The following is a 14,619-nucleotide window of genomic DNA, read 5'->3' on the forward strand; positions in this document are numbered from 1 at the left end:
TAGGTGCACATGTGTGACATGATAACAGCATTGATATCAATGCTGCTAAGCATAAATATCCAATTTATAACCCTTAGAGATTTGGCCTACAAATAGACTCTAAGTGGGCAGGGGTTCTTGTCATCAACAGATGGGTTGATGTGCTACGGATGCCAGTTTAGAGAGGTGGCACATCCCAAAATATGTCAAGCTGCTGGCTCATGTTTCAAAACATGAGTGCTGACCCAGTCATTGTTCCCAAAGAGCCTGAGTTGATTGGCATTATTTCATGTTCTTTCATTTAGCATAACCCTCCTCGGTGTGCTACCACAGCATCACTGGGAAATCCTTCTCCAGTGAACAGCTGACAGGTGACAAACATCATCCTGTTACCTGGGGGAACATTTCTCCCTGGAGAGTGACATGTTTATTTATTTTTGTTCTGCCTACATAAACAGAAGAATTAAGAGAGTATGACGCGTTCAATTCACTTTTCTTGGCCAAAAATGAACACTGATGTCAACAACAATACTGGATGAAGATCAGAATCAGAAATACTTTATTGATCCCCGAGGGGAAACTCTTTTGCTACAGCAGCTCTGTCGTATGCACGATCTTCGAACCCCAAAAAATGCAGAATACCGAGAAGTCTCTGTAATCCAAAACACACTTTATTCGTAATAAAGTCGAATGGTGAATGAGCAGTGTAAACAGATGACGACAGGCAAGGTGAAGCTGGCTGGAGAAGCAGGCAGACAGGCAGACAGGAATCCAGGAAACCACAGTAGCGGCGATCACCAGCACCGGGTAATGCCTTAGGCAGAGCAAAAACAGACAGGATCAAAAACATGAAGGAAAAACACACTTGCAAAAAGTACTTAGCTTTAGCGAGAGCCTAGACGTAGTTGTCGTACAATGTACGGGGACGATCTGGCGTCGGAGTAGTGGAAAAGCCTGGTATATAAGCTGTGAAGACTGATGAGTAGATAGGAGACAGGTGTGCTGGTGATCAGCCGCAGGTGGGAGGTTCCTAGAGCCAGGCAGGTAACATACACACATACACACACACATATCCAAAGACAAGTAGGGGACCCACAAGACACACCAGGAAGGGGAACACAACAGAGAACACAGGGCTGGAGAGGAAAAGGTGGCAGACTACCACAAGCTCACTGTCACGTCAGTGCACACAGGAATAGAAGTACTAAGCAAAAAATATAATACACTATAATACAGGTCAGAAAATAAATTAAGTACCAAGTGGGTATAAGTATAAAATAAAATAAGTGTGAAGTACAAAGTGGGTTTACCGGTTGATGATAATAATATGGTATAAAGTACTAGTGCATGAACTGCCAAGTTAAGTGTAGCTTATTTATAATGAGACAGAGGATATTGCACAGCAGTAATAGAGGTGTGAATAAATATCAATATCAATAAATAGGGAATTTAAGTATGTTGCCCAGGAGTATTAACACAGAAAATATTGCACAATTATGTCAAGTATTGCAGAGATGTAATGATCAATGTCCAGTTTAATGACTTAGGGTCATATAGACTGACACTTAGAGGGAGGAGTTAAAGAGTTTGATGGCCACAGGCAGGAATGACTTCCTGTGGTGCTCTGTGGTGCATTTTGGAGGGATGAGTCTTCCGCTGAAGGTACTCCTTTGCTTGACCAGCACGTCATGGAGCGAGTGGGAGACACTGTCCAAGATGGCGTGTAGTTTGGCCAGCATCCTCCTCTCTGACACCACCGCCAGAGAGTACAGCTCCACCCCCACAATGTCACTGGCCTTACGGATCAGTCTGTTGAGTCTGTTAGCGTCCACTACCCTCAACCTACTGCCCCAGCATGCAACAGCATACAGGATAGCACTGGCCACCACAGACTCATAAAACATCTTTAGCATTGTCCGGCAGATGTTGAAGGCCTCCTCAGAAAATAGAGGCGGCTCTGGCCCTTCCTGTAAACAGCTTGAGTGTTCTTAGCCCAGTCCAGTTTATTGTCCATGTGTACTCCCAGGTACTTGATGCTCAACAGCTTTTATATTCTCATTTACCTATCGACTATGTACTATGTTCTCTTTAAAACTACTATTGATGAAAATGTTTTTTTATTCTGTTCTTGATGGGCATTAACAGGTGGATCCTGTATGTAGATGTACATGTATACACTGCACTGCATAGGCACCCCCCCCATAATCAAAACCAGTCAGATCAACCCCCCCACCCCCAATATCGTATTATAATGATGAATGAAAAACATGACTTGTTATAAAACACGTTAAAGTGGTTGGTTTTCTCCATTCAATGTAATTAACAAGCAAAGAATAGCATTTTTTCAACCCCTCCCTTCCCACGTCTTCTCAAGCAGCAGCAGTAACTGTGGTGCTAGCAATAGCAAGCCTGCATACAAAATGAATAGAGGAGCAACAAAAGACCAACCAACAATTTTAAGTTGTTGACTACTTTTACTGGAGGTACTTGCTAGTTGCGATTAGATAACTAGTTTTTATTTCTAGTTGTATCTTATATTTAATCAGATCCAAGAAGGTGAATGTAGCTGCAGGGCAGGCAGGGTGACCAGAGAGGGAGAGGAGGCACCGGTGACCAGTAGTTGGGATATGTAGAGCATGTTGTTTTGGTATGTCTCTTCCCCCTAAAATTAATGTGAGCCTATTTGCAAAACCATGTCTCCGGACCCCCATACATGGGTGGAGATCTCAATCCCCAATGTTCAGCCCAAAGTTGCACCCTTGACCACCACTGAGATGTAGATCCTTGCCGTGAGCAATCCTTGTCAAACCAATATTTCAGAGGGAATGCATAGATTGTACACATTTCTTTATTGAAAACTAAATATGACTTTTATCTGAATAATAAGAAAATTGAGACTATCTACAGATGTAATTGTCGAAGTTGCAATTCAGATCAATAACGTGATTGTAACATATTCTTACAAATTTATGTGAGAAGGAAAATATGAAAATGCCAAAAATGTGAAATGCGAAAAAAATGAATCATGATGTGAATGCTTGATAAAAATTCACACAGCATTTATGATTGAGACACATTTCAAACATACTGTGAATTTTTGCATTTGAACAACATTTCCTTCAACCACTGAAGGCCAAACATAGCTTCTTATGAGGGGAATTTAATAGCATGACGAGGAAAAGGGCTATTACAGATTGTGAAACATATAATAGCACAGAGTCAGTGTGAATTGCTGCATTATTTAGGGAGCTGTTGGGGCGCTCTGGTTGAGTTTACTCTCTTCTGCCTCGGCCAGTCTTCAGCCAGGACACAAACTCCTTGGCTGCCTGGTCCTGCAGGTAGGAGCTCACGTCACTGGTGTAGGTGCCGTCTGCATGGCGTCTAAATAGACTTCTGTAGAAACAGACACATCCAGATGATGCAGTCACAATAACTGTTTATGTAATTGTGTTGCAAAAAGCCAAGTTAGAGTTACATTAATATTATTTTCATAAAACATGATTTTAAAATCACAACAACGGTTCTGATCCAATACCAGAGGCATACAGTAATCTACAGTATTAATGCAATTAAAGCAGACTTGACTTATATTTAATATAATTACTCACCCGTTCCTTTTAGAGTTCTTTAGCCACTGGACAAAGTCTTGTGCTCTTCTTGTCTCCAGGTATTTACTGTAGTCATTGGAAAATGTTCCCTCTGAATGTCTCTTCATGTTTGGGAGCTCAATGGGTTCAGTCAGCATGGAGTTTTCAGTCAGTAACCTAGAAATTATGGAGATAATTAAGCTGAAGGTGACACCATCTCATTTCAAACACCCTTCCTGTCATATGTCTGTAAATGCCTCCCTGCCCTGCGTACCTTTTTGTTCTAATTTTTCTACCCTTTCTTCTCTGTCTTTTCTCTCTCTTGCAGGGTACCTTACGGGGTTTTCTACTTGTTGGAGGCTTTACCACCAGAATGCTCCATCATTCTCATCCACCAATCACAACTCATACATCCCATAATCAGCAATAATTTCTGTAGATTTGGATCTCACTGATGCTGTGATTGTTGCTTGTGAAATTGAATGTTCCAAAGATTCATTTACAATGTGATACTTTTGTAAATTTAGTTTTGTATCAACAAGCGCTACCGATTCTAATAAGCAACAAGAGACACCATATTATAACTAAAACATTCAATGTCAGTACATGAAAATAACATTACAAGGAAGGCATTAAAACATTAAACATAAAAAACATAAAAACACACCATCTCACATAACTTCCCTAAAGCGCAAACATTAAAATGAACATTCCCCACTGGTTTTCAAATTAAGAATTTCACTTGACATAACGATAAATTACATTTGGTCTATTGGCACTGTAGATCCTTTTTCCCTAATGTCAACAGCTGATACACAGCTGAGTGCAACACATGAGCTGTCAATGGAAATGCAATCTGCAAGTAAGCACAAGTGTTCTTCCTTTAGAAATGTTTGGCCAACTGGAACCCTCTCAACCAAAAAAATACTCACAAAAATAAAGATAAATTTAACAAAAAGAAAAGAGGCATCTGAGCCATTCAGTCATATTAAAACCTTGAAGAAACTAAATGCATTTTTGTTTGCATAATTATGCATAGCTCAGGACCAGCCTAATCCTCTCATAGAGGATCTTTGCTTGGGTTTCAAGCCAACGTGAATGAGACAAAGCTGAGAGTTGATCTTACATGGAATTTCGGTCTGTGTCCTGATCAGGCACCTGCCAGCTGCTTTGGATGATGATGAGGAGCAGGAGTCCAGCCAAAGAGTGAGCGCTTGTCATTGTTTGAGCTTCTGAAAGATGAGCAAAAGAGAGAGAGAAAAGAGAGAGAGAGAGAGAGAGAGAGAGAGAGAGAGAGAGAGAGAGAGAGAAAGACACCGTGAGAATATTCAATACAGCACAAGAGAGTGAAATCTCATGTAGACATTCTCGATGTTTGACAGGAGGAAGGCACAAAAATTCTCACCTGTGCTCCTTTCTGTTGAGCGTCTGAGAGAGGATTGGTGCCCTTCTTCTCTCTTGGCTTCTGAAGCTGTTTCATGGTCCCCTCTTGATCTGCACAGTCTTATATAGTGGAGCTGAGGAACATTCTCCCAGGTGACTCCCCCGTCACAGAAACCTCAGCATATCCTCAGTTACTCTCAACCCATTAGTCAGCTTCCGTCTCAGTCCACAGAATGTATTTGCCTTTGTTTAACACAACCCCCCCCCCAACAATAACTGGGTGGTAAAAGCTAAACTTACAATCAAACACACATGACCTCTACCCTGACAAATAAATACTGACAAATACTGGCATCCATATGTGTTCAAATTACTGTCTCTCAGTAGCATGTGAAGTGTGCTTTAAAACGTTTTTGTAAGGTTCACTGTGACTTTAATTGACTGATTGATTAATTTTATTTATGGATTATCAGATAGAGGAAAAACAAATCCAAAGGATAACATGTTAAAGTGAAAACATGGTCAAACATGGTCCCAAGATGTTAAAAGACAAAGAAAACACAAAGAAGCACAAGACATTCAACATAAAATCTAAACAACACAATCCAACTTGACCATATTAAAACATGTTTTTATTGAGAGAGACAAAATATGCATAACTTAATTATTTTTAACTGTAATCTATGTTTATACAGTAAGGATGTGTGAAAAAATAATTTGGACTAAAAATGTTAAGGACTACTTAACGAGTACAATTAATGAAACTGTTATATTTCAAAACAGAGTTTATTACTTTTCATTAGAACACGACTCCAACACAAATTATAACACTGCACAACAAATCAGTGAAGTGCGTTGTAGCCATTATATGTTACCATTTTCACATAAAATAAAACATGTTTTCAACCATAAATGCATGCAATGGCTTTAAGTATGTTTTAAAGGTCAGATATTTTAACAAAGGTTCCATAATTCCACATAAAATACAAATGCTAATATATACGAGAAATCGAACATCCATTGATCATAAAAACAAATGTATAGAGTTCAACCTGACACTTCAGAATATATAATAATAAGATAAAATATACACAAATTAGAAATAAACTGTGGTACTGTTCACAATAAATGCAGTCACATTCTTCACATGTATTTGGGATTGAGGAGGCATTTCTGCAGGAAGTGACTCATGAGAGTGTATATATGATGGTAGGCTGATCCTCTCAGAGCGTGGTTCTTGTCAGTGTACCACTGAAATTAATACCAAATTCAGATTAGTGCATAGACTCTAAAATTCAGAATTCCATGTAACATTATCAAACACACATTTTAAATCATACATATTTTAGACAGTGCATAATAATACATGGCAGTTTGAAACTTTCATTAAATCAACACCATCAAGGCCAATATTAGTCCCACTTCCCTGAGCCAATATTTACCATCGCCTCAAAGTCCACTTGCTCGTCCACCAGAGCTTTGGAGATCTGTGCTGCCTGCTGGAAATGGACATTGTCTACAGGAAAGACAGTGCTTTCACTACGTGACTGAACACTGAAGCTCAAGTTTCCATCAAGGCAAATAGAGTCCTATTTGTGCAAGGCTTTACTGTGTTACCTGGTACACTGTTGAAAAATAGGGCTACCACATGCTCAAAAACGGAAAAGAAGTGGAAATGACTGAACGTACCATCTGCTGTGCCATGAACCAATAGATAGTCCACTGTTTTGAAGTTCTTTGCTCTGGCCGTCACTGTGGAATTCTGTTTAATAAAAGAGAAATTTCACTTATAATAACATACTATATGTCTCAGAATTATGCAGTATATTGAAAAGATTATTGTGATAAAACTGACTTATATAATATTTACTTTATAAGAGTCTGAATTCTCTGTGGGCTGGCCCATGTAGCGCTCAGTGTAAACTGCATCTGCAAAAGGAAACTCAGTTAATGCCACAGTTGTACAGTACATACTATACAAACACTAAAATAAATCACTCTTATTCAAAGGTTTTCAGAGAGTTGACAAGATTCAAATAGGGATTTGAATCCTTAAAGGGGAACTCCACCGATTTTGCACATCAAAGTCTGTTTACAGGTCTGCTGCATATGTGAAAAAAGTTGTGTAAAGCCTTTTGTGGCAACAGAGGAAACTGCGCAAAGTCTGATGAACTGTCTCAAGTCGCTTAGGGCTGAAGACTACAAGTATGAAATTTAAATAAATCTGGGCATGTGGAGTTAGAAAGAAGTGAGCTTACCTCTGCTTGAGGCTCGAGGCTACATTAGCTGCTACTTGCATAACACACCCGAATCTCCAACAGAACTGTCTGGTAGTCATTGCATTGTGGGTAATGTAGGCTTTGACAAGGTAGAAGAATGCTTGGAATAAAAAAGACGATGTCGCTGGTTCTGCTTCATCAATTTTGATCCTTTTTTATCTAAAATCGATCTAAATCGATTGCGAGTCTGACAATGTTATAGGAGTGCAGTGCTAAGTCGGTGGAGTACTCTTTTAAGTACACTGCAGAAATGACGTAAAAGAAGGAATACAGTGCTCACAGAACAGACTGTAGAAATATATACTACAGTATGCTTGTACACCAACCATAATATTCCCACTTGGCTACTGGGGCAACTGCTATTCCACACTTGAAGAGTCCAGTTCCAGCACCCAAGGCCATTGAGGTGACGTAACCACCATATGACTGAAGGTCAGAAATGGTTACATTTAGTGAATGCATAAACATTGAATAAAAACATCAGTATATGAAAAATACAGAGAAAGCAACAAGACAGAGTACAACTTACCCATCCCCATATTGCTATTCTATCTTTGTCAATAAAACCCATGTCGATGAATTTCCTACAACACAGAAATAATTTATTGTCTGGCAAAAACAATGGAAACATATTTGGAGATTCATTAAACCAGACATTTACCTTTATTATAAATTCTTTATGAATATTATAACTTTGCTTATCACACAGTAGGGTAAAGCCAACAAATGAGATCACTTCTCAGTGGATGTTTTGTCACAGAGTTTAAAAGGGCAGACACACTTTACCTCACAGCTGTTATCTGATCTTCCACTTCAAATGTCCCAAGGCGCCTGTAGATTGCGTGCATTATTTCATCACCTTGGTAACCGCTTCCCCTTCCATCAAAGCTGGCGACGATGAACCCATGTGAACTGGAGAGGTACGAACCCCAGTTCAGCTTGAAACGATAGTCCACCTGCTGACTGCAGGGGCCACCATACCTGCACAGGTCAGCAACAGCATATATCATCAAGTGTTAATGAATGCTCAATGAATTATATTGTATATTATATTGTGTATATTATATCGGGATGGAGTGCTGAGGGGTGTTGTTTACTTACACATCAATAAGAAGAGGATATTTTTTAGACTTCTTGAAATTCGGTGGTAACATCATTTGATACCAAAGATCTGTTAGCAAAAAAAAAGTGTCATTCCAAAATGGAATTACATCCATCCAATATCTGATGAATCAGTGTTTCAGCTCTCAGATGTCTTTACTTCAATACTTATCCACCACTTACGTTCTATGCTCAAAGTTGATAAGGGAGAAAGTAAAACCTAATTTAAAGCTCCTTACATGATGAAATGCATCTAAAGTCCTGTTTATTGTTCCTTCACTTGGATGTTTGAGCTTCACTGTGCAGAATGATGTATGTGCAGAGTTTGACACTGGAAGGCTGTTTTCACTCAGGGGGAAAGGTTCTCTGTTCTCATATGTACGTACGAGCAGGATTTTGTGGCATCACAACTAGTGTGGAAACCAATCTACTTCAATATGCAACTTACACAAGTTTGATGTGGAAACTTGAAACCTTCAGTGCACAAACACTGAGAACGGATTTTAAAGTGAAGTCGGAGACGTCTTGTGTCCAGCACTTAAACTTTTAAAATTAAAAATGTTTGTATATTCCTCCATTTTGTTATTTTCAATGAGGAAAAGAACGTTTTTTTTCTGTGTGTGGAAAAACTATATCAGACACAGATTATTATCCAAAGCAGAGTATTTCTTCAAACACACTGGAAGGGATCTTTAAACATGCATTGTCTCACCGAATCCTGCAACCTTTAGTGTGCCATACTGCATTGTTGGCATTTTGAATTCTGACAGAATATTTTCCAGTTCCTTATTGTCTTCAAGAACGGAGAGCTCTGAAAAAAGATAATTGAATAACTTTCATACTGGAAATGACTGATGTGCACAAAAACCTAATATAAATATCAAAAATATTTCTACTTTTAGATAAAAAACTGTATAAATAATAATACAATTGCATCTGTGCACATTTGTATGGCACAAAATGTGAGAATTAACTGTAAAATGATACACTTGCAATAAATCATTCAACAATGGGCTTTGGGTTAGTACATTTCATTTCAGTGTACGGACCTGCCCCTTGGCCCCTGTTGTCCATGAGTGTGTAGAGGGGCAACCCAGGTCCTGGTAAAAACACAAATAGAAAATGCACAAATAGTTGATTATACATCAAGTCTTCTGTACAACTTCTGCTCAGATTATTGTTCACAGATGCTCCCCACCACAGATAATCCCAACACATCGGCCATGGATGAGTTATTGCTTAAGAGGAAATGTGGATGGGTAACTGACCATAGCAGTCGAATCGGTAGTAAGAGGCGTCAAAGCTGAAGTAAGCAGAGTTGTACTGACACCTGTCCTTATACTGGCCGCAGGTGAGGCACTGAGGGGCAGAAGGGCTGCTTCCAGTCATAACCCTGATAAACAAACAAGAAGCAACTTGTGTCAGTTATGTCATTCAGTTCATGCCAGTTCATGCTACTGTTGTAAGATTTTGTGCTCTTGTTTATAGGATCCCAATTAGCTTTGGCTAATGTATTCACCAGTCTTTCTGGATTCCATGAATACATACACATATGCATATTAAGTGGTACAAAAGAAAACCGAATATGAGGAATGTAAAATGTTGCAAAAAGAAAAGAAAAAGAAAAAAGAAGCGTAGTTTAGCCATCACACAGATAAGAATTCCTTACTTGTAAAGATTTCTCTTTACGGGTATTCCTTGGTACTCGTTACTCACATAATATCTGTAGAAAAGAATTTCACACAAGTCAGATTTACATGTATTTACTTTCTAATATTCTTTACGGTTTATGTAGTTTTCCCCAGAAATGTATGGTATCATCACTCACATGGCATCTTTTGTTAATTTGGATATGTAGATGACTTCCCACTTCCCAGAGGTAACAGGTGTTGCTTTGCCCTTAACAAAATGCCCATTGAGAATAACAGTCAACATCAAAGACATGATGAAAGCTACTGTGCAGTACGTTTTGCATAAATATAACTGGAAAATACTTACATCTTTCACATAATGAATATGTTTATAGCCCTGAGTGTCACTCATCACTTTGTAGAAACTGAGTTTATCTTCAGCAAAGAAAAGCGGTAAGGGCATGTACTGAAAAAAAGGTGATATTTTATAGTCGTACACCAAATCAAACAATTAATTGACAAATAACAATCAATGGTGGAACTTTTTGGAAACTTACATGGCCGATCCAGCCTGTCTTGCTTGTTTGTTCAAATTTCTATAGAAAGTAGAGACATTTATTGCAGTTAATTAGCATTTACTCACATGATCATGAAGTCAATACATCCTCATGATTTCCTCACCAGACAGGGAACACGAAAAGTGACAGCTACCTGTTTTTCTTTCCAGCTGCTCCCATCAAAGTCATAGATTTGTACAACCAAGTAATTCTGTTTTCTCGTGAGCCACTGCACAGCAAGGCGTTCTTCTGTAAGCCAGGTCACTGAGCACAATATGTGATCACTGAGCAAAAGGCAACAGAAAGTGACAAGGTTTTCACATAAGGCAGACCATGAGGATATTGTATTTGCTTCTGTTTTTAATGCAGTTTGATTTAAGAGATGCTATAAACTAAAGAATGTACAGACCCAGAAGCAACAGAAGCGGGGGCGACCACCTGTGTGCGGCGGGATGGATTTGTGGTATCGACCACAAACAGTTTAACCTTGGTAAGGGTCGATCCAGCCTGCACCAATAAATGTAACATTCTTGATAAATAAATATATATAATGAGAGTGTGAGGAAGATAAATCATGGAGTAGACAATGTGAACAGAGAGCTGCCCATGTAATTTGCTATATAAATAAATATTGACTATCAGTGTAGAATATTGCATGCAACTATGTTTGAGAAAAGCACCTTTGGGTATGGAACAGCCACTGTTTGAGGATACTGCTCAGATCCATACCAAGAGAACTCCACTTTTTGAACGTCTGTATCATTAAACTCTGCATAAGCCAAGGATTTTCCAGTTGATGACCACCATATTGCCCCGTTTGATGCAAACACTTCCTCTGAAATTGATGGGAAAAAAATTCAGTAACCATTTACAATACACAGACACAGACGCACACCTCTGTAAAAGTGGACGCTACTTACCCTCATATACCCAGTCAGGGACACCATTGAGGATCTCATTCTTTTTCCCATTGTGGGTCACTTGTACAGCTTCAGCAGTGATGTTGGATTTGAGAAAAATGTTGAAGTCTGAGATGTAAGCCTGCAAAACAAATTGTAGTTATAGTTCTGGATGATTTTAATTACAAATATAATACAAATGCCTACTCAGATTCATAACTTTACTTCATCAAACACACTTTCTACAACAATATTGTTCACTTCAACTGAATGTGAAGACAAGGGTATATGATAACATGGTGTAAACTTACATATTTGTTTCCTGTTGGGGCCCAGGCAAAGTACTGCACAACAGTTGGAAGATTCGCAGGCATAACAAATGTTCTGGAAAGAAATATGAAAAGAATTTAGGGTCATACCAAGTAAATCACTTTTTTATTAGTCTGATGTGTCTGTCCATATAATGATAAATGACATACTGTATCAGTATGAAAGAATCCAATAGATTATCACTGTAAAAACATGTTTTCTTTAGTTTGAGTTGATGAAATCCTGCAGTTTAGGATACTATCACAAAAAAACAGGGCAACTTACGAACTTTCCCTGTCGTAGATGGAGTAAGACGCTGTGTATGAATGTCTCCATTTCTGTTGGATTGCAAATACAAAACTTGTTTTCAGACTTTTGTTATCAGCAGAGGTGGAAGAAGTATTCAAATCATTTACCTAAGTAAAAGTACATAAGTATCAGCAACAAAATGTACTTGATGTATCAAAAGTTAAAGTACTCATAATGCAGAATGGCTACTGTCAGTGTTACACTGTTATATTATTGCATCATTATTAATATGTAAGCGGTACTTCAGTGTTGTTATTGGTCAAGGTGGAGCTCATTTTAACTACTTCATATACTTTTGGTAGTTTAATCTGTAACAATGGATACTCTTTTAGAAACTCAACTAGTAACTACAGCTCTTAAATAAATGTAGTGAAGTGAAAAGTACAATATTTTTCTCTGAAATGTAATGAAGTAGAAGTATAAAGTAGCATAAAATGTACCTCAAAATTGTACTTAAGTGCAGTACTTGAGTGAGTACTAATTCCACTACTGGTTATCAGGTTTTTTATGATCAAACTTGAGGTGACATTTACAGTGAACTGCTGGAAAAGTTTAACTATTGTAATAAAAACAGACACACAAAGCTAACTGGGGAACATTCACTGGGAGTTTCTCACCTTTGTGAAATTGCTTTCAAAAGCGATGTATTTATAATCACCTGACAACATGTAATCTGTGGCATCCACTTGAGCCTACAATGAAAATGATTATGAAAATATTAGTGTAAAATATAAGTAATTATTATTATTATTGTCACAAAATGTTCATATTTGAAAATATATGTATATTACAAAGGTTGAATTGCTCAAATATAGTGACTCCTCTTGTGTTTCGACATTGTGGAGGAAGACATTTCCATCTCTTGTTTTATGCAGATACTCCTTGTCTGCAGATATAAAAGACAATACATATCTGAGATTTGTACACAACATGAAGATTCATATATTATCATCCCCAAAAGAACAACCTATATAAGAGAGGTGATCTGCCTGACGGTGATAGACCTACCTGATATCCAATACAAATTGTAGGATTTCCACCTAATGGTGTCGTTGAAGTAATCTTCAAGGGTGAGTGGCCTTTTGGTACTGTGAGATTCTGAAATGATACGCATGCTGCATTAATTTAGTTGCCACCAGAGCTTGTTGCCTTTAACAATATCAGAAAATGTTGCTGTTAAATCAGAAATGAAAAATGAAAACTCATCCGTCTGTGCGTCACGCGGTGGCGCTATTTGAATGACAACTTCCAGCAGCATGCTATCACACTGATAGTCTATACAAGAGCAATTTATGAATCATACCATCATTGACTCTTCATTCACAAGTTACTGAAACAAGGCAAACGGATAACTCAAAAATACACACATTTAGACAGCAAAAAAGTAGACTGTTCATCAGAAACAGAAAAAAGTCTGCTTGAAATGAATCAATCAAACGCAAAAAAAGAAAAGGTTTGTAAAACATGATTTGAAGCTTCAGTGTTACACAAGCTGTTTCTGGTTATTTTCATACTGAACTCCAACAGGAAGCACAGACACAGGGAGAAAGAAATGCACAGACAGGCCTGAGCTATAACTTACTGCTGAAATAAACTGCTGGGATCGTTATTAAGGTGATGACGACAGCCGCCCCCACCACCCCCCACAGCACCTTGCTGCAGCCCTGTGAAAGGTGACACAAAGTTACAAAAACATCCTCTGAAATCACACAACACAAGCTGACGCTGCAGGTTCTCGTACTGTAGTCTATTCATTTATCCCAACAGTGAGCTTCATTCTGTCCACAGTAAGTAAGCCTGCGTTTACAAATGTTTTTCTTTGTATTTTAGAACTTTTTTTTTTTTTTTTTTTTTTTACAACTGAAGCTGGTAAATTGATTACTGACCATGATGCAGAAGCAGCCGCCGTGAAGCTCTCAGTGTTTAATAATCCTTGAAGGTCGATGGTGTGAAGTTTAAAGTGTCTTCTTGGACAAGCAGCCTGGCTAACATACTCTCCCTACAAAAAACCCGCAACAATGGCTTTAAACTAAATATGGTAACATAAGAAATCTGAGCTCCGTCCTACTTCAGCAGAAGCAGGCTTCTCACACTTCCCGGTGCATTCCTGAGAAGTCCGACACCAGACAAGAGATGCCTCCCTAAAGTCAGCAGCCCGCACAACTTTCCAAGAGCGCACAACTTGTGGATATTTAGGAAGTGGCTTCACCGAGGGCGCAAGTCATTCGCTCAACAAATGTGAGAAAGCAGGAAAAGTCGGCCAGAGCTGTACCTCCTAGTTCAGTTCAACATGTGCTTTTTCATATTTTCCAGTTGTGAAAATAAACACAATAGTGTTGTTTTTCCACTCTCTAGGTAGGGACAGTTTTTATTATATTTCATTATTTAGAATGGAAACGCAGCCCCCCCCCCTCCGGAAAAGGAGATAGATAGAGCCAGATAAGACTCTAGGATATATACAACTTGCATGTTTGTGCATGTCCCAGACAATCGATCTGATTATGTATCTGTATGCGGAAACAATTCTTTAAAAATAGCTCTAAAAATAGCAGCTCTGACTGGGTAAACAGTAGTGACTCACTAAC

The 14,619-nt window shown here is 38.5% G+C and overlaps 2 protein-coding genes and 1 long non-coding RNA gene across 3 annotated transcripts; all 3 read right to left on the reverse strand.

Moving 5' to 3' along the window:
- Positions 1-632: 632 nt before the first annotated feature.
- Positions 633-1,069, reverse strand: LOC122885770. Its single transcript, XR_006380189.1, has 2 exons — positions 894-1,069; positions 633-793 (listed from the first exon to the last, which is right to left on the reverse strand). It is a non-coding gene; the product is annotated as an uncharacterized LOC122885770 (long non-coding RNA).
- A 1,740-nt stretch (positions 1,070-2,809) lies between these two features.
- On the reverse strand, positions 2,810-5,402 carry gcgb (glucagon b). The gene is made up of 4 exons (XM_044216980.1): positions 4,972-5,402; positions 4,693-4,798; positions 3,588-3,743; positions 2,810-3,372 (listed from the first exon to the last, which is right to left on the reverse strand). The coding sequence occupies exons 2-4, from the start codon at positions 4,785-4,787 to the stop codon at positions 3,252-3,254; spliced, it is 372 nt and encodes a 123-aa protein (XP_044072915.1). The 5' UTR covers positions 4,788-4,798; positions 4,972-5,402; the 3' UTR covers positions 2,810-3,251.
- A 314-nt stretch (positions 5,403-5,716) lies between these two features.
- On the reverse strand, positions 5,717-14,592 carry LOC122885630 (fibroblast activation protein, alpha). Its single transcript, XM_044216979.1, has 26 exons — positions 13,921-14,592; positions 13,617-13,698; positions 13,043-13,132; positions 12,826-12,920; positions 12,652-12,726; positions 12,011-12,063; positions 11,728-11,800; positions 11,438-11,558; positions 11,198-11,352; positions 10,927-11,024; positions 10,672-10,801; positions 10,518-10,556; positions 10,328-10,426; positions 10,158-10,228; positions 9,999-10,052; positions 9,598-9,722; positions 9,379-9,429; positions 9,042-9,140; positions 8,330-8,399; positions 8,015-8,209; positions 7,758-7,812; positions 7,555-7,654; positions 6,820-6,878; positions 6,639-6,711; positions 6,392-6,465; positions 5,717-6,200 (listed from the first exon to the last, which is right to left on the reverse strand). The coding sequence occupies exons 1-26, from the start codon at positions 13,921-13,923 to the stop codon at positions 6,093-6,095; spliced, it is 2,247 nt and encodes a 748-aa protein (XP_044072914.1). The 5' UTR covers positions 13,924-14,592; the 3' UTR covers positions 5,717-6,092.
- Positions 14,593-14,619: the final 27 nt, after the last annotated feature.

The sequence above is a fragment of the Siniperca chuatsi genome, linkage group LG12, assembly GCF_020085105.1.
Source record: "Siniperca chuatsi isolate FFG_IHB_CAS linkage group LG12, ASM2008510v1, whole genome shotgun sequence".
NCBI lineage: Eukaryota > Metazoa > Chordata > Actinopteri > Centrarchiformes > Sinipercidae > Siniperca > Siniperca chuatsi.

Coding starts and splice junctions, on each gene's coding strand:
- LOC122885630 (XM_044216979.1), bottom strand. Junction 11,025..11,197: donor TGGCTGTTCCATACCCAAAG/GTGCTTTTCTCA, acceptor TTATTGGTGCAG/GCTGGATCGACCCTTACCAA. Junction 9,141..9,378: donor CAACAGGGGCCAAGGGGCAG/GTCCGTACACTG, acceptor ATCTTTTTTCAG/AGCTCTCCGTTCTTGAAGAC.
- gcgb (XM_044216980.1), bottom strand. CDS start 4,787: ATGACAAGCGCTCACTCTTTGGCTGGACTCCTGCTCCTCATCATCATC. Junction 3,744..4,692: donor GACACAGACCGAAATTCCAT/GTAAGATCAACT, acceptor CATAATTTCTAG/GTTACTGACTGAAAACTCCA. Junction 3,373..3,587: donor AAGAACTCTAAAAGGAACGG/GTGAGTAATTAT, acceptor CTGTTTCTACAG/AAGTCTATTTAGACGCCATG.